The sequence below is a fragment of the Eimeria necatrix genome, genomic scaffold (assembly GCF_000499385.1).
Source record: "Eimeria necatrix Houghton genomic scaffold, Enh_scaff111, whole genome shotgun sequence".
NCBI lineage: Eukaryota > Apicomplexa > Conoidasida > Eucoccidiorida > Eimeriidae > Eimeria > Eimeria necatrix.
Genome location: NW_013651900.1, coordinates 13,331 through 34,437, shown reverse-complemented (window position 1 = coordinate 34,437; position 21,107 = coordinate 13,331). Strand labels below are relative to the sequence as shown.

Below are 21,107 nucleotides of genomic sequence, written 5' to 3'. Positions count from 1 at the left end.
CAACAATTTTTGGAAACCAAAGCAGGCGTCTATTCAGTATCATACAGTGAGAACTTGGCTAGCAGGGAATCGTAGGAGCTACCCGTCGATGATCTTTGCTTTGCACATACCAGGGCGCAGTAACTTATGGCCATACTTAGTTGAACAGGCTTCTGAGATTTGTGCAGCTCCTTAAGTGCCTATACAAAAGAGCACTAATAATTCATAATAATATGCTTCATTCATTCTAGTTCGAGAGGAGTTGCATGCGTGCTGTTTAGAAGTATTGGGTGAGTAATGCCAACACCAGCGATCAGAAATGCGCACCAGGAATTTACTTGAGTTCCTACTGAGAATCCAAACGATAATCGAATGCTGTAGACCAATTTGAAAATTAGCTGTTGCTAGCTCCCTCTGAAGGGATGCAAGTAGCCTGCAGTCGTCTTAACTCGCTGATATTGTTACAAAAGATGTGTACAGAGTTGTAGCCCATTGTGTTTCGAGTATGGCTATGGAGCGGCCTAGCGTGTCACGCCACCTACTAAAGTGCAAGATAGCCTACAACTGCTTTAAAACTACTCTGAGCATAGTGGTATTGGACGCGAAGCATGGGTCCTGGAAAACATAAATTCGACCTTCTTACACTCTTGTGCTACAAACACGGTTTGGCCAAAGGAAACTACTTTAGATATTGCAGAAAACCGCCTGGGCAGCTCAATAATGGTGCTATTGTGGATTAGCTTTAACCGGGAAGCGCCTCCAAGAACTCGATGCAAGGGGGGACATTCTGTGCATCCACTGAATTGTCCAGCGAAAAGTTCTGAAAGTTCCTTGTTAGCCCACAGAGAAGACTGTAGCAAGGACTCTTATGCATTAAACTGAGCAGTGTGCTCAATCGATGCCAGTGGCGTTCTTCAGTCGGTGCTTGGTTGAAATTGATGTTGCAAGGAGTGGCAGAGCCTCAAAACACCCTTATTGCACTGGCTTATTGGAGGCCTCGGTTCTTTCTTCACTATTTGGTAATTCGGCACTCTTACCACCGGCGGCACCCACTTCATCTCCCTGCAGAAGCGCGTTCATATCATCAAGTCCTTTCTGGGCTGCACTGCACAATACTTGAGGCCAATGGTGGCTGTCTTATAGAGACTAGCACTTCATTTACTATGTCGCCGCACCTCATGTTCACTACGCAAAGCGTGAGAACTCGTCAGCGGTGACTGTACTGGGACCCCGCTGCGGGGAGTCGAGTCCGCAACTACAAGCAGCTCCACAGGAAACGGCAAAAGTTGCAGGCGAAAAATCTATGCAACACGGAACAATTCTTCTGGTTTATCATAACGGACAGTTTCTGTGACTGCGGCTGCATTCAACATCCCAGTACACGTAAGCCACCTACTAAATGCAGTAAGCGCAAAGGCACCAGATATACACCTAACCTCCGTTAAAATGCATGTAAAAACAAAACGCTTTGATATGGGCAATGGGGAGCTAATGAGATGCGTAGAGCTGATTCCTTCGGCTTAAACGTGCCGACCCGTTACGCAGGTCTCAGCCAGCCCCAAACCTTGCTCGTGTGCCTTACTAGCCTCGGGTACGGACCGGAGCCGACAAACTACGGGTAAATAGCTATATTAGGCTCAAAGTACAATTGATAGCTCAATACCTGACTCTTCTGTTTCAGCTCTTCGCCTTGTTGTAGCGCCGCGCGCTACACCAGCTCCAGACACGCAGGCGGCAGTACCTGAAGTTGTGTTGCACTGGTGGGACATAAAGTTCCACTCGCTGCTTTCATATTACTTCTGTATTTCGCTGGAACTCGACACCAGATACTGATCGCCAGCAGAACACGGAACTCCATTCCAGCGTGAGTTGCTGCAGCTGTGGACTCGTGCTCGTCACTGTGACATCGTGGGGCCCGTTGTCTCTTTCCTTTTCTGAAACAATTTTCTTGCTGGGTCGACCCAATTCAGTTTTCATATTTTCCTGAGTACTGCTCCGCCAGCACCCATGCTTCTGCCCGCACATCTAAGCTTTGCGCGGCCCAGGGCGGAGATCACTCCTTCACTGCTAGCTGCAGTTGCAGCAGCCGCAGTAGCAGTAGTACACCAGCGGCAGCGGCATCTGCATCAGCATGATCTTTCACATAGAGAGGGGGGAACGCGGGAAATAAGGCCGCGCTCGGCGCAGCAGCGCCGTTTCGGTTTGGGATGCTTAGAAGGACCTATAAGAGGAAGGATTAGGGCAGGGCGCTTGGCAAAAAAATCAGAATTTTGTGTATCTGAGTGCCTGGAATCGCATGCGCCTCAGGTAAGGAAGCAAGCAGAAGAGCGCACAGTGGAACTCGAGCTTGGTCTGCACGGTGCGCTGGTCAACGTACACTCCCTCAGTTTCACTTAAACTTTGGCATTACTACGGGCGAGACCAGTCTTACCAGTTTACTTTTTGGGCTTTTTGATTTTGGCGAGAATGCCGCCGAAGAAGAAGTCACTGCTGAAGGTCATCATCTTGGGCGACAGCAGGTGATCAGTTTGCCCCTCGTTTATCTTAGAGCGGTAGCAGGTTGTCAGTTGTGCCACTACACCACAGTTGGTAGAGATAATGCACAAAGGACAAAGGGGGCTATGGATTCTGTAGAAAGAGTGGGTGGCTGGTGGTGCTTCTGCATTCGTGGCTGCAGCGTGGGGAAAACCTCGTTGATGAACCAGTATGTGAATAAGAAGTTTTCAAATCAGTACAAAGCTACCAGTGAGTTCCAGGACTTACAGGCCGCGCACTAGTGTACGAATATCTTCTCAGCGTTCCTTTTACGCTAATTATGACTGCATGCCGGATTTCTTTCCCTCACTAATGCTGCTGCCGCCCTTCCTTCACCATCATTCCAGTTTTTTGCCATTCTTCTTCTGGGCCACTGTTTGCGATTTCCATATCTTTAAGTTTGCTTTTTGCACGCAGTCGGAGCGGATTTTCTTACCAAAGATGTTGTCATTGATGACAAAGAAGTCACCATTCAAATTTGGGACACAGCTGGTATGGCGCTGCGTGACGTATGTTTGAGAGCCTATTTTCATCGCAGCAGAATGTTCTGCCTTCACGTATATTGTTGCACTGTGATCAGTATTGGTTTGTGAGTTTGGCGTTTTGACCGACAACTCTCCATATGTGCATACCTGCATTGGGTGCCAGCGCTTTCCTCCCCTCACTGGTGCGCCTCCAGTGTGTTCTCCAATTTTTGTCACTTTTCCATCATTTCTGCACAGAGTCTTGCGTACGGTTTGTTGGGTGTTTATTGCCGCAGGGCAGGAGCGGTTCCAGAGTTTAGGGGTGGCCTTCTACCGCGGCGCGGACTGCTGCGTTCTGGTTTTCGATGTTACGAACCCGAAGTCATTTGACAGTCTTGAATCTTGGAAGGACGAATTTCTCATACAGGTAACCACTTTGCATTTTTGCGTTGCTGTCCGCATTTATATTTATGTCCTCGCGTGCAGGTAGTCTATGTGTAGTGAGGCTTCCATTTGCGGATTTGACGTTGAGAACTGTCGCAGCTGGGAAAAGGGACATTAAATGAATATGAAACTGTAGTGGATATGCGAGCTAATAATAGATATGGAGTTAGGAATATAGAAGTAGAAATTCGTGTGCTGGTTGCTGACGTTTCAGTCTTCTCCCGCCGACCCCGACGCCTTTCCCTTTGTTGTCCTGGGAAACAAAGTGGATGAGAGTGAGCGACAGGAGTATAATTTGATTATATATGATCATCACTTTGCGGCATTCTGTCATCGCTTTTCAGCAGTAATGTCTGAGCTGTTGTTCACACTGTGATCTCCGTCACGCCGTCCCTTGTTGCTTCCACTTTAGGAATACTTATGTGCTGTGTGTGTAGGCGTTGGTGTATCTGATTGTCGTGTACGCATAGAAATTTGCAGAGATGTCCCCATATGCATGAATGCATAGGCATGCTAGTGTGCATACTAAAGCTTGTCTGAGGATTAGTGTGTACGCCAACCAAAGACAATGCATCTTCGCCGTTTGCAGAGATATATGAAGACACATATGCATGCACATATATATTCATTTGTGATAAGAGGTGAGTATTTCTTTTTAGAGGAGAAGCGTCGGGTATCTGCGGCCAAGGCTGAGGCATTTTGCGGGTCTAAAATAAGCTACTTCGAGACAAGCGCCAAGCAGGCCATCAACGTCAGCGCCGCATTTGAGGAGATAGCTAGGAAAGCCATGCAACATGAAACCAAACAGGAGCAAATGTAAGGAAACAAGCTTGACATGCTCCGCATGTTGATGTGCATTTTGGTGTAGTGCTGCTGCCACTGGTAGTGACCACCCAGCGTATTGTTAGTGGAATATAGTGTTTGACCGAAGTGTTTTTTGTGATGCAGTTACCTGCCGGAAACTCTGACCCTCAGCAACCAGGAAATCCGCCCCCAACATGTGCAGACCAGTGGTGGCTGTTGCTGAGTTGCTGGCGGAGCAGCTTATGCTGCTGCTGCTATCGAAGGCCTCACCAAGCCGTGGCCTTTGTCCCACTGTGCTGCTTCCGCTGCGACGCTCACTGCCACCTCTACCGCGTCCGCCCAAACTGTCCCGGGGCCCTTGTCCCCTTCATTCCTTTGTTTTCATTTGCGAAATTTAGACATAGTCGGCAAATCAAAGACTAACGGGGCCGTTGGTGGCGGCTCGGTGCATACGGGCTGAGCCTCGTGGTAGCTTCCAGCTCAATCGCCTCCTAGCTGGCTCGCTAGTGAACGAGTGAGCGAGTGTTTTGTGTGGGTGTTGGTGTTAGTTGGTGTTAGTGTTTGCGTTTGTATTGTTCTTCACGTCGGCAGAGGTGAGGGAGAGGGGCAATTGTATTGTGTGGCGGTTGGCACTCTAAACCCTACCGCTCCACGTGAACTCACACAGTGCAGAGAGAGGACGGCAGAATAACAGTAAAAGGAAAGGGTTGAGGACGCCTAATGGCTCCTTAGACCTTAACGTGTACCTGAAGAGTCCAGGAACAACACATAGACTGCGCACAAACTAGCAAGCTGCACCAAAAAGCTGAGCCTCCACCTATGCTTTACCTGTAAAATAACTGAGCCAAGCTCTACAGGGTCTTCTTTGCCCGTTGATTCGCGCAATCCCGCTGCCTTGGCTTCGGCTTCGCTAGTTAGCTTGTAGATGTTGTGGGAGTCTGGCTTATCCACCCGTGCATGCCACTAATTAGTTGACGGGAAATTTGGCTAGCTTATGCGCATTGTTTATTTCCGCCATTAACCCGCAGTTGGGTGAATTTCACCGCACCAACATTCAGAGCACAGGGTAGAGCCACGTTTCATTAACGCCGCTGAAGGCCGCCGCAATGCTTTGTACTGAGGAAGCATTCAGATTCCGGTTCTCTATTCCACTGCTAATTAACTGCTCACTGCGGAGGCAAATCAATAGCCGCGGCACGGCAATTGCCGTCGGTCCATAGAAGCACAGGTCTGACGGGCGGAGAACACATTGACGCAATGCAACAAGCCATGAGAGCCAATCTTCTTCCTTGTGATATGTCTCTCCCTTACCTGCTTTTTTCAAGTGGGAGGCCGTTTAGCGTTGGAACGTGGTGCTGTCTGTTGCCTCTAGGGATGAAAATAGCAAGTTCCCTTGCTTATTCCAAGGGCAGTCAGGAGCGCCTTGGATTCCTCAAGAACCGGGAGTTTAACACATCTAACCTCTTGAATACCAGAATATCTGGCTCAAGATGATGTTCCTTAAGGGGCCCTTAAGCTGCATAAGGAACGCTTCGCGCACCATCCACCAGCGTCGAAAAGGTCACTTGCGCTGCCGTACAGTGCGCTCAAGAGCGTTCTGCTGACTGCCTTTTGCGAAAGATGAGGGCAAGTAAACCCCAATGTCAAGGCGGTGGAGCTGCCGCTTCTGACCAGCTCATACATGCCCAGTTGCTCTTTGCTTGTAACCCTCGTCGTGTTCTCTTTGACTGTTTCTTTGTAACCCTTGTTGAGTTCTGTCTTGGAAATTTTTGTTTGAATATTTGCTGCTGCTACGAAGGCACTAGGGGTCGTCGCATCCAGGTTCACCCCGGCTGCTTCGTCTCCCTGCTCGCTAAAGCAGTCAACACTGGGCCAACTAATGAGCACTATGATGCAGTAAGAGATAGACTTCAGTATCTTCTGTTACTAACACGATCTCGCACAATGGTATTCTCCGCGCTCACCATTTCCCCTGCGCTAGTGTGTGAACGCCGCGCCTCCAAACAATGCAGTATTTGTGAGCGTGCCTAATGTCCTAACGGTTGCAGAGCTGAGTGAAAGTGAAGCCCGTTGGTAAAGACTAGGCGCAGCGTGGCACTAATTGCGCACGAGATGCTTGTGTGTGCTATTCTCCCGTCGAAAATGCTTGGGGCTTCTTCAAGTTTCTGGAGTCGGGCCCCGAGTAGAATGCTTAAGGCATTGTCGCAGCAAATACGCCAGATGGGCTGCCAAGAGGCCCCAAAGAAGTTCACGGGAACTCACGATAGGTCTAGAACTTTGCGCATCTGCTTGCTGACAATGACCTCGTGGAGGGGGTCAGCACGGCAGAGCGTGGAAATGCCAAGCTGAACTGATCTGGCCTTCATTTGTTATCAAATCTATAAATTAGAGTGCAGAAGTAATGGCGAGTTGCTGCAACGTGCACGGTTTGCCAAATGGTAGTGCTGAGTGGCAGTGACTCTGTTGGGCAGGTTCATGCCGCACGCCAGTATAAAGCAAGGGTGAGTTCGGGCTTTTAAGCGCTGGAGAAACAGTATTGTGAAACTGAAATTGAAAAGAGCTAGTAGTCCGCTGCAGATGCTATTTCATTGCAAGTGCTGTAGTTGTCTGATTCACAGCACCGGCACCAGCGGCCGTAGCGGCGTTTGCCGTTGTAGGTGGCTACCTTGCGTTGAGGACAATGTACGGCGGGCATCAAAATAATTGAGATTAGAACCAAATTTCCTAGCATAAAAATGATGGAAAGATGACTAATATTAAGGCAGTAGGTTGACCAGTCGCAGGCGCAGTGGTCTGGTCCACCAGCCCTGTCGATGACCTCTCGGCGCCAGCCACAGCTGCTCCGATTGCTGCTCTCTCAGTCAGTAAGGAAGCCTTCGAATTAATTTTCACTTTTACACTGTATTGTGCTAGGCTTCAAGTTTTTGTCTGTTGAAGGCTGGGGGACCGGTGAAGCATATTCCGGGCCGCCGCCGCCTCACAAGCGCTATCGAGTTGGGGTGGGGCGGCCTGCGCTGCGCCTTTGGGGCTCTTCAGGGGTAAATTTACGGCAAAAGTTAGCAATTATGCCAAGCAAGGTCTTGAACATGCTTTTGATGAGGTAACACCGCAAAAGAGGGGCGGGGACCTATGAGCTGCGCAGTGGCGGCACAGCGCAACCAGTCGCCGCGCTGCAGAGGAATGGGGCACCTGGGGGCGACTGAAGAGCTGCAGCGCGTTGTGGCACTGACGAAACTGAAGAGTTAAGGCCCCTCACAGCGGGGGTCTCGCAGCGTTATGAAGGCGCAGACACCTGGGGAGTCAATTCCGGTCACTGCCGAGCGCCAGCAGCAGCCAGAGCCTCAACAACTGCAGCAGCAGCACAAGCCGCAGCAGCAGCGCAAGCCCCAGGAGGAGCAGCAGCAGCCTCCCCTTCTGCCCCTGCAGGCTTACAGGCCTTTCCAGCGCAGAGCACCCCCAATTGGGGCTTCCCCCTTGCGGCTTCACAGGCGCAGCTCTCACCCTCGCCCAGTAGGTGTAAGCTGGAAGGAACTCGCAGACGCCCGTGCGTGTGAGTCTCAGCTGGAGGGGGCGGCTGCGGAGGTGACCAGTGGTCCATCCAGCGCAGCAGCAAGCAGCGGCTCCGTGCACAGCAAAATGCCTGTGCATGCGCGGGTAGCAGTGGCGGAGTCGCAGGGTTTCTTGCGAGCCAAAGTGGCTGCCAAGGAGCAGCTCTGTTCGCAAGTCATTGGCGAAAACCAGCAGCTCATCAGAGAGCTCGAGGAGACCAAAGCGAGGCACAGACAAACTGTAGAGCGACTTAAAGCGTAAGGCGGGGGCCAGAAACCCTAAAACGGGGTTTACAAGGGTTTAGGGTTTTTCAAAGAGCTTTCTCACGTAGCACAAGGGGCTCCCGAGGGACTCGAAGCCGGTTCGCTGGGACCTCAAAGGGCCTGAAAGAAGCTCTACTTGTTTGTGGCTGTGTTTAAATGAAGAGAAATTCAGTTAAGAAATGAATCTGCGTATATGTGACTGCACTTGGGGAGGTAGCAGCGCCACTGAGCTCAGCGGCAACTGCCATTTATTTCGTGTCTTTGGCGATCTGCTGGTGTAGCTGCTGCTGTACTGCTGCTGCAGCTACTGCTGCACTGTTGCTGCAGCTGCTGCTGGAGTGCTGCTGCAGCTGCAGCTGTATTGCCGCTGCCAATTTTGCACGGCTGCTGTTCGCTGCCGACCGCATGCTGCAGCTGCGGCTGACTGGGCACTTGTGCTGCCGCTGCTGGTGCTGCTGCTGCTCAGGGAGGCGGCTGCTGTGGTGCAGCAGCTGCTGGCAGATACTGCAGTCTACCGCGACACCCACGACAACCTCGTGCGGAAGCTTCAAATTCAAGAACGCCAAGTGGCCACAGAAGCTTTGTTGGCTCGGCAGGCGGAGCGGCGGTGGGAGGAGTCTGAGGAAAAGTTGCAAGTGCTGAAGAGGCAAGCTGTGCTGCCGCCTTCCTGCTGTTGCTGCTGCTGCTGCTACTCGCTGCCTGTTGTTTCCCTTGGCTCTCACATGAAGTGGGAAAAGTTTCGCTCGGGACCATTGAACAGACCAGTTGAGAATGATAAAATGATGGTCTCAGGTTTGTGTCGGGTCTTCAAGAAAAACAAAAGACGCTCGAGGAAGAGGCCCACGCCTTCACCACCGCTTTCCGCTCCCTCAAGGCTGCAGTCAAAAGTTTTGCTGCTACCATAGCAGCTTGCAATGTCCGTACATAATATTTGTGCTTAGCAGCAATGTGAATTTACCAACCGTACATTAACATATAAATGATATACATAAATATACAAGTTGTGGTGACTACACGTTTAAGGGCAGAAGCAGATTCCAATGAAGCGCAAACAGAATCAATAAATGCGCTAATGGCTGCCAGTTTTGTCTGATTTCTCCTCCGTTTCTGCTAGCTGCTGCTGTTGTTGCTGCTGCAGCTTCTGTTGCTGCAGCTACTCCTGCTGCTGCTGGTCCCGTACTATGCACAAAATGGGGTTGTAGAGAAGTTGGAAATGGGGAGATATGGGCTGTTTGGCAGTTTTGTGTTGGCTTGAGAGGGGAAATATGCTTATCGCTGAGTCGTTGGCTTGTGCACTGATTGCAGTTTTCAGAAGATGACAAGGCTTCGCTGGAGCAGCTTCCGGAGATGGTCACTTTGGGGGTCAATCGTATGCAGGCAAGTGTTGAAACTGAGCCGCCACAGTCATCTATATCCAGAATTACTTGCAGAACTTGGCTTGCAGAGGCAACCTCTTAATGCCTCTAGTGAAGCTCACGTCTGCCCCCTGAATTGCAGCTCGTGCTCTCCGAGACGGAGGCGACACTTCTAGAAAAGGGCTTCGTGAAGGAAGTCAGCTCCCAAGGCATTTTGCAGGTGAGGCTCAAGGCCTTTGATAAATGCAGCTTTATATATATATATATATGCTGTTTTCGGCCCCTGTAGTACAATACAGTAGTCCTTTTGGATGCACCTCAACAGCGTTACAAAGCTTGCTTCATCTTTTTGCATTTTGGCAATTACATTTTGAACACAACGGAATTCAAGAAGAGCTCAGCGGTAACCCAGGCACTGGTCCTCAAACAGAGCATTATATGCATGCGCTGCTGTCGATATTCTCTTGATTATTATCATCTTAATTGCTATTATTCTTAAAAGCGCCTCGGCCACTCTTTTTTCTGCACCGCCAATTGACACTCAGAGCATCAACGCCACGCGGGAGCCGACCTCGATGGTGCCGGCCGTGGAGGTTTCGCGTCTGCAGCGAGAAAGAAAAATGTGGGAGAATAAATTTGTGGTGAGGCTGAAAGAATGCAAGCACTCCTTCGGCTTACTATTGCTGCCTCCAGTGTAACCACCACTCATGCCAGGATTACTATTCTTTCTTTTGCATGCATGTATTTCTGGCCTCGCTCAACCCAGAAGCAAGTTCCTTTGCGCAGTTAAACCAAAACGCTTTTGCTTTTACCTCAAAAGGCAACAAATCTGGGTCTGTGGCCTTCTCATGCAGCCACAACATGCTTGCCTGCATACATGCATGCATGTACTTGTCATTCTGTTTTGCTGCGGGTGAACTGGCAGAGAGTAGAGAAGGAACTTCGGACAGTGGCGAAACAGCTGGAAGAGACCAAAAAGGAGAATGCCCGCAAAGCGGATGTCTTGCTGAAGCTTCGCCTCAAAGACCATCGCCTCAAGTGAGATAGATTGAGACTAAGACGGCACAGAGTACAAGTAGAAAGACATGTGCTGTATCTCATGGCAGCTAGAGTCTCAGGCCTTTTAATCCTTGTATCATTTTCATAACAATATTATACTCAGCGTAACAATTGTGAAAATCGCGAAAATATCTGTCGCCCTAGCTTCACCCCGTTAGCAATGCCACTCAGAGAGCAGTTGCTGATACAGCTCATGCTGGTTGGCTTTTTCATCCTTTTATGATTTTCCGTGAGGGTTGTGAACTTGTGAGAACTTTGCTTTTCTTTTATGCAAGTTCACAGCTTTGCGCACTTTCTAATATACTCATAGGCCTACGAGTATTCCTTGTAATTTAATTAAAAAGACACAACTTAGAGAACTGAACCATCTTAGTATCAGGGCATTGTTTATGCACTTTCGAACTTGTTCAAATGCACATTTTCATGTTTCACTGCTGCATATGCGAGTGCTGTTTTCGCCGCAGAGTGCAGGAAGCTGATTTTGCTGCGGCTAAGGCAAAGGCCCACGAGCTGCAGCTGCAGATGGAGAAGCTTCGCAAAGAAAGGTAGGTTCTCTCCTTTTGCCACTTTTCAGAAGTTCATTTACAACTAATATGCAGTCACCTGAAGTTGCAATTTCTTTTTGCACTGTGTTCATCTCTGGAGTTAGTCTATATCAGCTTTAGCAAGTGGGGGCTCAGGCCTGGGACTCAGACTTTGAGGGAATTTACCTTTTTGTGCATTCCATTTGCATTTACCTTTTTCGCATTTCAGAGATGATCTCGCTGCCTGGAAGGCATCTCACCCTGTCTACAAAGGCTACCGGTGGGACTCTTCGGCTGAGGGTCGGTCTCGTTCAGCCAGCCGGGGCGGCCATGCTGCTGCGCAGCCTGCAGCAGCTGCAGCATCTGCAACTGCTGCAGCTGCTGCAGCAGCTGCTAAAAAGAAGAATTCGGGGAAAGTGGCAGCAGCACTGCAGCCGCCAGACACTCACGAGGCCCCACCTTCTTCGCCTCGGGATCGGCCTGTCTTGGGCCGTTCAGCTTCCCGGCTTTCTCTGGCCAGCAGCCGCAGGGTTTCTTCTGTGGCTTCTGCTGCTGCTTCAGGGGAGCAGGGAGCAGCAAAAGCGCGGAAGTCGCAAAGTCCCAGCGCGCCGGAGCTGCAGAGGGCCCCCGACTCCTTCGTCTCAGCAGCAGCTGCTGCTGCTGCGGGACTTGCTGCTTCTCTCATGGCCCCAAAGTCCGCCAGTGCCCCCACTCTCCCTGCGACCCAAGAGCTGCACAGGCCCTCTTCCATTTCCCGCGGGACTTCGCGGCAGTCTCTGCAAGATTCTGGAATGGTGCTGCTGCAGCGCAGCAGCAGCACGCAGTCCCAGGCGAAAGCAGGGAGAGGGGCCCCGGAAGGGCAGACAGCCCGCAGCCTTGCTTTGAAGCAGCCTAGCCTCAGAAGTGCCTCTCACGAAAACGATCTTAGTGGCATTTCCCCGAGAAGCCCCCGCGGGGGCCCCCAAGGGGGCCCTCGCGGGGGCCCCCATCGCCACCAGCTCACTCTGACTCTACCAGCGAGCCCACGGTCTGTAGTGACCCCGGTGTTCTCCAGGCCAGCAGCAGCAGAAACAGAAGCAGCAGCAGCAGCAGCAGAGGCGGCTAAGAGGGCCCCCAGCGCTGCTGATGGGGTGTCTGTACAGGGCAAGGGCAATGCTGATGTGGACCGGCTTTCTGCCTTTTTCAGCAGCGCCTTCATAAAGGCAGCTGAGAAGGAGAAAAAGTCGACACTGCAGCACGCGCAGCAAGAACAGGCCGGCGAGCCTGCAGCAGCAGCAGCAGCAGCAGCAGCAGAAGAAGCCGGCGCGAGGCGAAGTGCCTCCAGAGCCTCCCTGCGGTCTGTTGCCCCCGGAGGCCGCAGAATCCACATTGAGCTGCAAGACGCTGCAGACACAGCAGCAGCAAAAAGCAGAAAAGTTCATGAAGAAGAGGAGCAGCAGCCCCTCAGCCCCAGAAGCCAAATAGCCCGGGCCCAGGCAATTGCCTTTATGGAGGGCAGCGCCCCCAGCAGCAGCCGCCGCAGCAACAGAGCCCCTTTTGGGGAGTCCAGGCTGTCCAGAATAGATTCTTTTGGTTCCGTCGCAACTGTCAGGACCCTGAGAAGTCCCAGTCCAGCTGCAGCAGCAGCAGCAGCAGCAGCAGCAGCGGCGGCGGCGGCGGCGGCGCCGCCTGCAGCCACATCGCCCAGAGCAGCAGCAGCAGCAGCAGCACTCGGAGAAGCTGCTGAAAGAGCTGCAGCTGCAACACAGGAAAGTCGGGTACTGCATAAGGGGCCTCCTCCCCCACCTCCTCCCTCCTTACCCCAAGCAGCACCAGGAGCTGCAGCACTCAAAGCAGCACCAGCAGCGCCAGCAGCAGCAAAGCCAGCAGCAGCAGCAGCAGCAGCAGGTGAAGAAGGCATGGCGCCGGCCTTTCAAACCCGCCGTGCTTTGGCGGGGGGAAGGGGAGAACAAAGCGGAGCCTCTGGGGATATGGCGCAGAGCAGGGTGAGGGTAGCAGAGCCAAAAGAGAGCAGCAGCAGCAGCAGCAGCAGCAGCAGCAGCAGCAGCTCAGCAGCAGCGCCAGCAGCTGGTTCCACAGCAGCAGCCCCTGCAGAGCCAGTGAGGCCCAAGGCCCTTGACAGCAGCCACGAAGGAGAAACGGCGAAGTCCAAGTCGCCGCCCGTGGCCCTCAGCAGCAAAGGTGCAGCAAAAGCAGCAGCAAAAACGCCAGCTGAGGGGCCCCAGGAAACAGAAGTTGAAGGACTTCTGCGGAAGTATTTGGGGGACAAACCAGAAGCTGTGGAGGGCCCCGTAGTGACGGTGACTGCGCAAAAAGGGAGTGCGCGTCCATCCGGGATCGCCACAGAAACAGCAGCAGCAGCAGCAGCAGCAGCAGCAGCAGCAGCAGCAACGGAGGCCTCTCGGGAGCACAGCGACGCCTGGGCAGCAGGGGGGCCTCGGGCGCGGGGGACAGAAATGAGGGAAAAGAAAACGGGAGAAGGGGGGGGCCCACAAGGGGCTCCCTTGTCTTCCTCGCAGCCCAAGGCAGCTAGAGTGAAGACGGAGTGGGAAAGTGGAGTTGAGTTTGAGAAAAGAAATGCAGCAGCAGCAGCAGCAGCAGCTTTTAATGCAGAAGAAAACCCTGAAGAGATGCAGCAGCCCATCATTAGGCTCGGCACTAGGGCCGGGGCTTCAGGGGGCCCCTCCCGCATCATTGCGGGGGTCTTGAAGGCCCCCCCTAAGTTAATGAACAAGTCCAGCCCCACAGCCCCCCCACGGTCGCAGCTGCATGCAGCAGCAGCTGCTCCGCAGCAGCCTGCAGCAGCAGCAGCAGCAGGTGCTGCGCCTCCAGGCCCTTCTGCAGCAGACCGAGCAGCAGGCGCTGCACGCGCGGCTGAGAGCGGGAGCCGCAGCAGGCCGCAGATAGTGCCCCCACTTGATGCTGCAGCAGCTGCAGCAGCAGCAGGCGCAGCAGCAGCAGCTGCTGCAAAGCCTGACGAGCTTCTGCCCGCCGAATCCAGCGAGAGTCTCTCGAAGGTTCCTGACGAGCAGCCGCAAGGGCCACACAGCAGTGAACTGCATGCAGGGGGGCCCCACGGGGTCCCCGGGGGGGCCCCCCAGCATGCAGGGGGGCCCCCCGGGGGGCCCCCGCATGCATCTAGTGGGAGCCACCAGAGAAAGCGCCTCTCCGCTGGAGATGCCACTGCTGGGAGTTGGGCAATGGCAACTCCGAAGATAAACATCAGTGCCTTAAAAACTCCAAATTCGTCTTCGACAAATTTGCCAACTAATCTGACTTGAATGGACTGTTTTGTACAGGACAGGGCAGACTCGATTTAAAGAAAACACTGGACCAATGGACCTCATTTGTTTTTTCGTTTTCCCTTTTCTCCATTCTGTGCTGCTGCCGGCACTGCCGCTCTGCTGCTGCCTCCTCAGGCCTTGCTTTGCTGCTTGCCTTTGCCTTTCCGTTGCTGCTGCTGCGCTGCTGTGCTGCTGCGCTGCTGTGCTGCTCCGCTGCTGTGCTGCTGCGCTGCTGTGCTGCTGCGCTGCTGTGCTGCTGCTCACGGGGAGCCTGGGAAAAAGGCGGCAGTAGGGTCTCAGCTGTTTTTTGTCTTTTTCTGAGCGCCTTTCTATCTAGTGCAGCAGCATCCTTATTAGCCAAGAGGACATTATTCATTTTCCTAAATAATCTGCAAATGTTCAAACTCAGATAAGGAAAACCAAAAGAAAGGAAGGAATTCTAGGGCTAAATGCTTGCACAGCTGTCACTGCATGTGCATGCAAATGATTGGGGCTACCGCCAGACCCTACGCCGGCAGCTAGCCACCTGTGTAGCCGCTGCAAGAAGGCTACAGCTAGCTAGCTAGCTAGCTAGCTAGCTAGGTGTGGCTAGCCAGTGCAGCAGGCACTGCACGGCTGCGGATGCCCCTCAGCTCTCGAGCTGGCAGCTTCTGTCTTTTCAAAGTTTAGAGAGAATAGGTTGTGTGGGGTAGCTTTTGTTTCAGGTGTATGTGCACTTGTGGCTCTTGTAGCAGCAGCCACAGAGCTGCTGCTACTTCACTGAAGCTCTGGGGGCTCAATCCTGCGGCATTTTCTGCGATGTTTTGCCCCAATATGTTTCTCTATACATATACAATATATATATATGTAATATATATAATTATTCATGCATATATTCATATTTAATACATAAATTGAGCTTAACATGCTTGCCAGCCCGGCCTGCTGCTGCTGTGCATGCAGTGCGCATGCAGCTCCCCGGCTTCGCCTCCTGCACGCATGCAAACATGAATGAGAAAATTGTACTATTTTTTGTTCTCTTTTTGCCCCAAATCTGGCGCCAAATAGTGCAAAAAGTGACACAAAATGGACAATTAAAAGATTAAAATAATCAGAAAGGACATAACGAGACACAGAAAGAAAAAACTTCAATTGCGCCTGAACTCACCAGCCACCAAAAGGCCGCCAAATCCCCAGCCGGCACTTGGCCCTGCTGCGCTGCTGCCTTTCGCTTTGCTGCAGCCCGCTGTGCTGCTCCTTTCATTTTGCTGCAGCCTCTTGTGCTGCTGCACACTTCAAACTTCACATTTGAAGACTCTGGACTGCCCGGCGCAGGTTTAGGGGACTAGATCTACGGCAGTAGCATCTCCTGGCTGCTCCGGGGGCCCCCACAGGCCCTCAGGGGCCCCCAAGGGGCCCCCAGGGGCCCCCAAGGGGCCCCCATGAGCCCCTAGGGGGCTCCTGGGGCCCCCATGGGCCCCCAACTCGCTGAGACACCCCAGAAAAGGGTCCAACAGGCGCACATTAAGCCACACAAGACGGGGCCCATACTTCGCCAGAAGCTGCTGCTTTGGAGAGGCACCAGCTGCAGGGCATTTGCCTTTCTCTCTGACATTTGTAGCTGCAGAAGGGGAGGCAGCAGCAGCAGTTTCTGCTGCTGGTCCTGCTGCTGTTGCTGCCGTAGCTGCAGGCAATGACGCCACTGTTTTTGGAGCCGCTGGCACCGCTGCTGCTGCTGCTGCTGCTGCTGCGCTTTCTGCTGCTGCTGCGGCTGCAGCAGCGCCGCTGCAGGGCCAGGGCTCGACTGACAGCAAAAGGGCTCCGCTGTTCAAGAGCTGCTGCGTGTGTCTCAGGCCTGCAAATGCAAAAACAAGTTGCTGCTCGTGCTGCAGCACGAACATCTCGAAGAAGCAAAAGTTGTTTAATGCAAAAACCACTTAAGCAAAAACAACTTCAAATGGTTTTATTTCTGCATGCAGAATCATGTGCATTAGAAAGAGCCCGAGACTGGGCGCATGCGCATGCAGCAAAAGTACGAATTGTAGTTCAAATGCATATAATGGCTTTTCACGAATTTATAAAACTTTCTCAATAATAAACATTTCCGTTTTACCTAAACATAAACTATTTCATAAACAGTTTGTAAGCATTATGCAAGCCTGTGGGGCCCCGGCTATGCAGTGTAGGCGCTGGTGGCTGCGGAAAAGCCCCAAAACGCATGCAGTCCCGGCTTTGCATGCGCTCCCGTCTCTGCATGCATGCAGCCCCGTGCATGCGGCAAAAAGCCCCTAATGGGACTTTCTTTGTGGGCTAAAAACTGATTTCAAGTTGCTGTTTTGTTGTGCAGCTCATAATGGACCTTTTCCTTTACATGCACACTTCTGCCCCAAATTGCCACAGCTTCCAGAGCCCCCAAACAAATCTCTCTGCAGAGCCTCTGCAGCTAAGGGGCCCCAGGGGGCCCCAGGAGGCCCCAGGGGGCCCCACGAGGCCCCAGGGGGCCTCAGGGGGCCCCAGGAGGCCTCAGGGGTCCCCAGGGGCCCCTTGAGACCCTCAGCCCCTTGGGGGCCCCAAAGAGCCCTTGGGGGCCCCTGCGAAAAATGGCTGCCTACCGTATTTGCTTCCTAAGTCTTGTCTGGAAGCTCCTGGACTCGTTAGTGCTGCAGTGCCACGCTGCTGCGCTGTGGCGCTGCAGCAGTTGCTGCTGCGCTCGAGGCAGCTGCTCGCGTTCCTCTTGCTGCTGCTGCTGCTGCTGCTGCTGTCAGGCCAAATGCTACAGAAGAGGCGGCGGTTGCGTCTTGCATGCAAAGTCCGCAGCTTCAGCTTCACCTCTTTTTGAAAGTCTTCACGAGATGACAAGTCCAGTTCAGCAAAAGGAGAGCAGCAGCAAAGTCGGCGGCTGAAGGTCGAGCTGCAGCAGCCAGAGTCACAAAGTGCTGCCGGCGCCGCAGCAGCAGCTGCAGCAGCAGCAGCAGGTGCAGCGTCCTCAGCTGCAGCTTCCGTCGCCAGGGCCGCCGCTCCACCTGCTGATGCAGCTGCGCCTGCGGCTTCTGCTGCAGCAGCAGCTGCAGCAGCAGCAGCAGCAGCAAGCGGGCTGCGCTGTACGTACAGCCCCGACCGCCGACAACGCATGCAGAAATCTTCATCTTCAAAGCCCCAGCCCTCGTAGCGAAGGTCGTGGCCTGCAGAACGGCAAAAGTCCAAAAGTTAGGGTTTAGGGTTTAGGGTTTAGGGTTTAGGGTTGAGGGTTTAGGACTCGGGCCCTTGGCTAGAGCCGCCTGGGGCCCCAGGGACCGCAGCAGCAAGCAGCAAACAGCCCCGAGAAGCCCCGCATCTGCTAAAGCTGCATGCAGCACCTGCATGCAGTTGCTGCAGCATTCCTGGGGCCTGCTGCAGCGCATGCATGCGGCGCAGCTGGGCCTTCGGGGATGCATGCAGCTGCAGCTGCTGCAGTTTGTGCAACTGCTGCAGTTGCTGCAGCGGCTGCAGCTGCTTCAGCTGCTGCAGCTGCTGCAGCTGCTGCAGCTCACCGTCTGCTGCTACGAAGTCCTCGAGAAGAAGACAAAAGACCATCGACAAAGCCCAGGGCTCTCCGTACAAATGCCGCACCACGCCTCTGCGGGGCGCCGGCAGGTAGGCGCCTGACGCAGCAGCAGCAGCAGCAGCAGCAGCAGCAGCAGCAGGAGTAGCAGCAGCAGGAGTAGCAGCAGCAGGAGTAGCAGCAGCAGGAGTAGCAACAGCAGCAGCAGCCGCAGCAAACACGTCGATACGTGGATATGCTTGTCTTCACTCATACACAAACATAAATACATATTTATTTATTTATTTATTCTCCCCCCAAATGTATATGTATATATATGTAAGAATATATATATATATATATATATGTACATATATACATATATATTTAAATATATATAAATATATATATATATATATATATGTACGGATATATATAGAAATATATTCATACCAAATATTGCTTGTATGCACAAAGAGAGCCGCATGTGTATAATGGCATTATCTATTATTACACCCATTCCTCTATCTATACAAACATAAATATAAATACAAATATAAATATAAATATAAATATAAGTATAAATATAAATACAAGCATAAACACAAATATAGATATATATGTAAGTGGAAATACAAATACAAATATAACTATAACTATAAATATAAATATAAATATAAATATAAATATAAATATACCCAAATATAAATAAATATACATATATATCTGTATATATCTATCTATATATATTTATACGTGCATCTATACTAACATATACTAGTACGCAAATAAATACATGTATAGTACTTGGGGTTTGGAATGTATGTATCTTTATGCATGCATGCATGCATGCATGTTTGTGCATGCATGCATGCATGCATGCATGCATGCATGCATGCATGCATGCATGCAAGTGCCTCACAAAGTTTTTCTTTTCTTCTTTTTGCCTCAAAGGGAGTTTTTTTGGGGACACAATCGGCATCATGAAGACAAACAAAAAGACTTTTCGAAAAGCGAATTAAATTAATTACTTTTGCTGCTGCGGGGCCCCAGGAGCTGCTGCAAAGCGCAGCAGCGGGGAAGTCTGCTGCTGCTGCTGCTGCTGCTGCTGCTGCAGCAGCAGTGGGAGATGCTGCTGACGCGGCGGCTGCAGTTGGCGCTGCTGCTGCTGCTGCTGCGGCGGCGGCGGAGGCTGCTGGCAGCAGCCGCCTGTGGAGCGCAGCCCACAGGCAGCCGGCATTGAGCAGGAGGCCTGCAGCAGCAGCAGCAGCAGCAGCAGCAGCAGCAGCAGCAGCAGCAAGAGGAAATCGCGTCTTCAATATTGCGCGTTACAGCCAAAGCTGCAGCAGAAACTGCGGAGGAGACACGAAGACTGAGACAGAGGCAAGCTTCAGCTGCTGCTGCAGCTGCTGCTGCAGCAGCTGCTGCAGCTGCTGCTGCAGCTGCTGCTGTAGCTGCTTTTGCTGCGGCAGCAGCTGCTGCTGCAGCTGCTGCTGTAGCTGCTGCTGCAGCTGCTGCAGCAGGAGAAAGTGGCGCCAAATGAAAAAAACATTAAGTCCAAAATGAAAACAAAATAAAAAATAAAAACAAAATAAAATAAAACAGCTGCCTCACCTCTGTGGAAAGGGCCCTTGTCTTGCTGCTCCGCCACTACGAAGCAAAACTGCGTCGTTCCACGGGGCCAGCCTTCTTGCTGCTGCTGCTGCAGCTGCTGCTGCTGTTGCTGCTGCTGCTGCTGCTGCTGCAGTATCAGGGTATCGAGGTAGTTTGAAACTCTCTCTAACATGATTTGCAGGTGCTCAAATCTGTTCCTGAAGGGTATGACAATAAGCAGCATCTCATCTGCTGCCAGCTGCTGCTGCTGCTGCTGCTGCTGCTGCTCCTTCTGCTGCTGCTGCTGCTGCTGCAGTGAGTCTGCTTCTGCCTCATTTCCTTTAAGTTCGAACTGCAGCGGGGGCCTTCCGAAGAGGTTTGAGAGCAGCTCTGCGTAGGAGCGTTTTGGGGTGTATACGCTGTTTAAGGGTTTAGGGTTTAGGGTTTGCGAAGGGTTTGAAACTGCAGCCCCGTGGTGCTGCAGAGCCCCGCAAAGCCCCTCAGCCTCAGCAGCTCTGAAGGCCCGCTGCATCTGCCGTGCTGCAGCAGCAGCAGCTGCTGCTGCTGCTCCTTTTGCTGCTGCTGCTGCTGCTTCTTTTGCTGCTGCTGCTGTGCCTGCAGAGCCCGCTGCGGTGCCGGCCGGCGCAGCTGTATCTTCTGTTGCTGCTGCTGCTGCAGCAGCAGCATCCTGCCTGCTGCTGCAGCTGTTGAACTTGTTTTGGCTGCTGCTGCGCCTTGTGCTGCAGTTGCTGATTCTGCTGCTGCAGCGCTGCTGCAGCTGCTTGAGCCACAGCACCTGTTGCTGCTAATAGTTTTGCTGCTGCTGCAGCATGCTGCAGCAGCAGCTGCAGCAGAGAGCGGGGCCTGCCTCGGCAGCAAGGGGCTTGCCAACTGGGCAAGCAGCAGCAGCAGCCAGTAGCAGCAGCAGCGGCTGCTACTTTTGCTGCTGCTGCTGCTGCTGCTGTTGCTGCTCTACACTGAAAGGAATGGAGTGTCTGCCAAGCGCTGGACTTGAACCCTTGTTATTATTATTGCTGTTGCTGCTGCTGCTGCTGCTGCTACTCTTACTGTGCCATGCTGTTGCTGCTCCTTCTGCTGCTGCTGCTGCTGCTGCTACTCTTACTGTGCCATGCTGCTGCTGCTCCTTCTGCTGCTTTGGCTGTGTTTCGCTTTTGCTGCTGCTCCTGCTGCGGCACTTTCTGCTCTCATTGAGGCGTGCTGCTGCTGCGGTTGCAGCTGCTCTCACTGTGCCATGCTGTTGCTTCCTCTTCTGCTGCTGCTGCTGCTGCTGCTGCTGCTGCTCCTGCTGCTGTTGCTCTCACTTTAGCATGTTGCTGCTGCTGCTGCTGCTCCTTTCACTGTGGCGTGCCGTTACTGCTGCTGCTGCTGCTCTTACTATGGCGCGCTGTTGCTGCCGCCTCTGCTGGACCTTGTGTGGCTTGCTGCTGCTGCTGCTGCGGCTCCTCCCGCCCTATACACACGCTGCAGCAGCAGCAGCAAGTTCTGTCTTTTGCATTCCTTGCTGCTGCTGCTTCCTTGTGAGCTCCAGTTTGAGGTGTACATACACCGCAGGCGGCCTCAGCAACAGACGTAAACCCTCGGCTTCTCGCTTTCTTTCTTTTCAGGGTCCAAAATAATATATTTTAATAAAAAACACTGAATTAGGGTTTAGGGTTTGCAGCCGCAGATCTCTTCGCTGCAGAAGGCAGTGGGTTCGAGATCTGGGGGCCCCCGGGGGGCCCCCCGATGAGGCAC

General features: G+C 52.6%; 3 protein-coding genes across 3 annotated transcripts; 2 read left to right on the top strand and 1 right to left on the bottom strand.

Moving 5' to 3' along the window:
• Positions 1-2,445: 2,445 nt before the first annotated feature.
• On the top strand, positions 2,446-3,798 carry ENH_00004210 (Ras family domain-containing protein, putative; the record flags this gene model as incomplete). Its single annotated transcript, XM_013578367.1, has 5 exons — positions 2,446-2,498; positions 2,657-2,724; positions 2,932-3,006; positions 3,275-3,405; positions 3,637-3,798. 5 exons carry the CDS (start codon positions 2,446-2,448, stop codon positions 3,796-3,798), a joined length of 489 nt encoding a protein of 162 aa, XP_013433821.1.
• A 3,704-nt stretch (positions 3,799-7,502) lies between these two features.
• ENH_00004200 (hypothetical protein, conserved) lies at positions 7,503-14,257 on the top strand (the record flags this gene model as incomplete). The annotated part of the gene is given in 10 exon segments (XM_013578366.1): positions 7,503-8,032; positions 8,505-8,684; positions 8,831-8,954; positions 9,536-9,625; positions 9,939-10,034; positions 10,319-10,431; positions 10,917-10,997; positions 11,206-11,770; positions 11,920-12,078; positions 12,083-14,257. Coding segments are annotated over 10 exon segments (4,113 nt in total).
• A 1,319-nt stretch (positions 14,258-15,576) lies between these two features.
• Positions 15,577-19,884, bottom strand: ENH_00004190 (hypothetical protein, conserved; the record flags this gene model as incomplete). The annotated part of the gene is made up of 5 exons (XM_013578365.1): positions 15,577-16,094; positions 16,852-17,421; positions 17,596-18,023; positions 18,791-18,968; positions 19,374-19,884. 5 exons carry the CDS (start codon positions 19,882-19,884, stop codon positions 15,577-15,579), a joined length of 2,205 nt encoding a protein of 734 aa, XP_013433819.1.
• Positions 19,885-21,107: the final 1,223 nt, after the last annotated feature.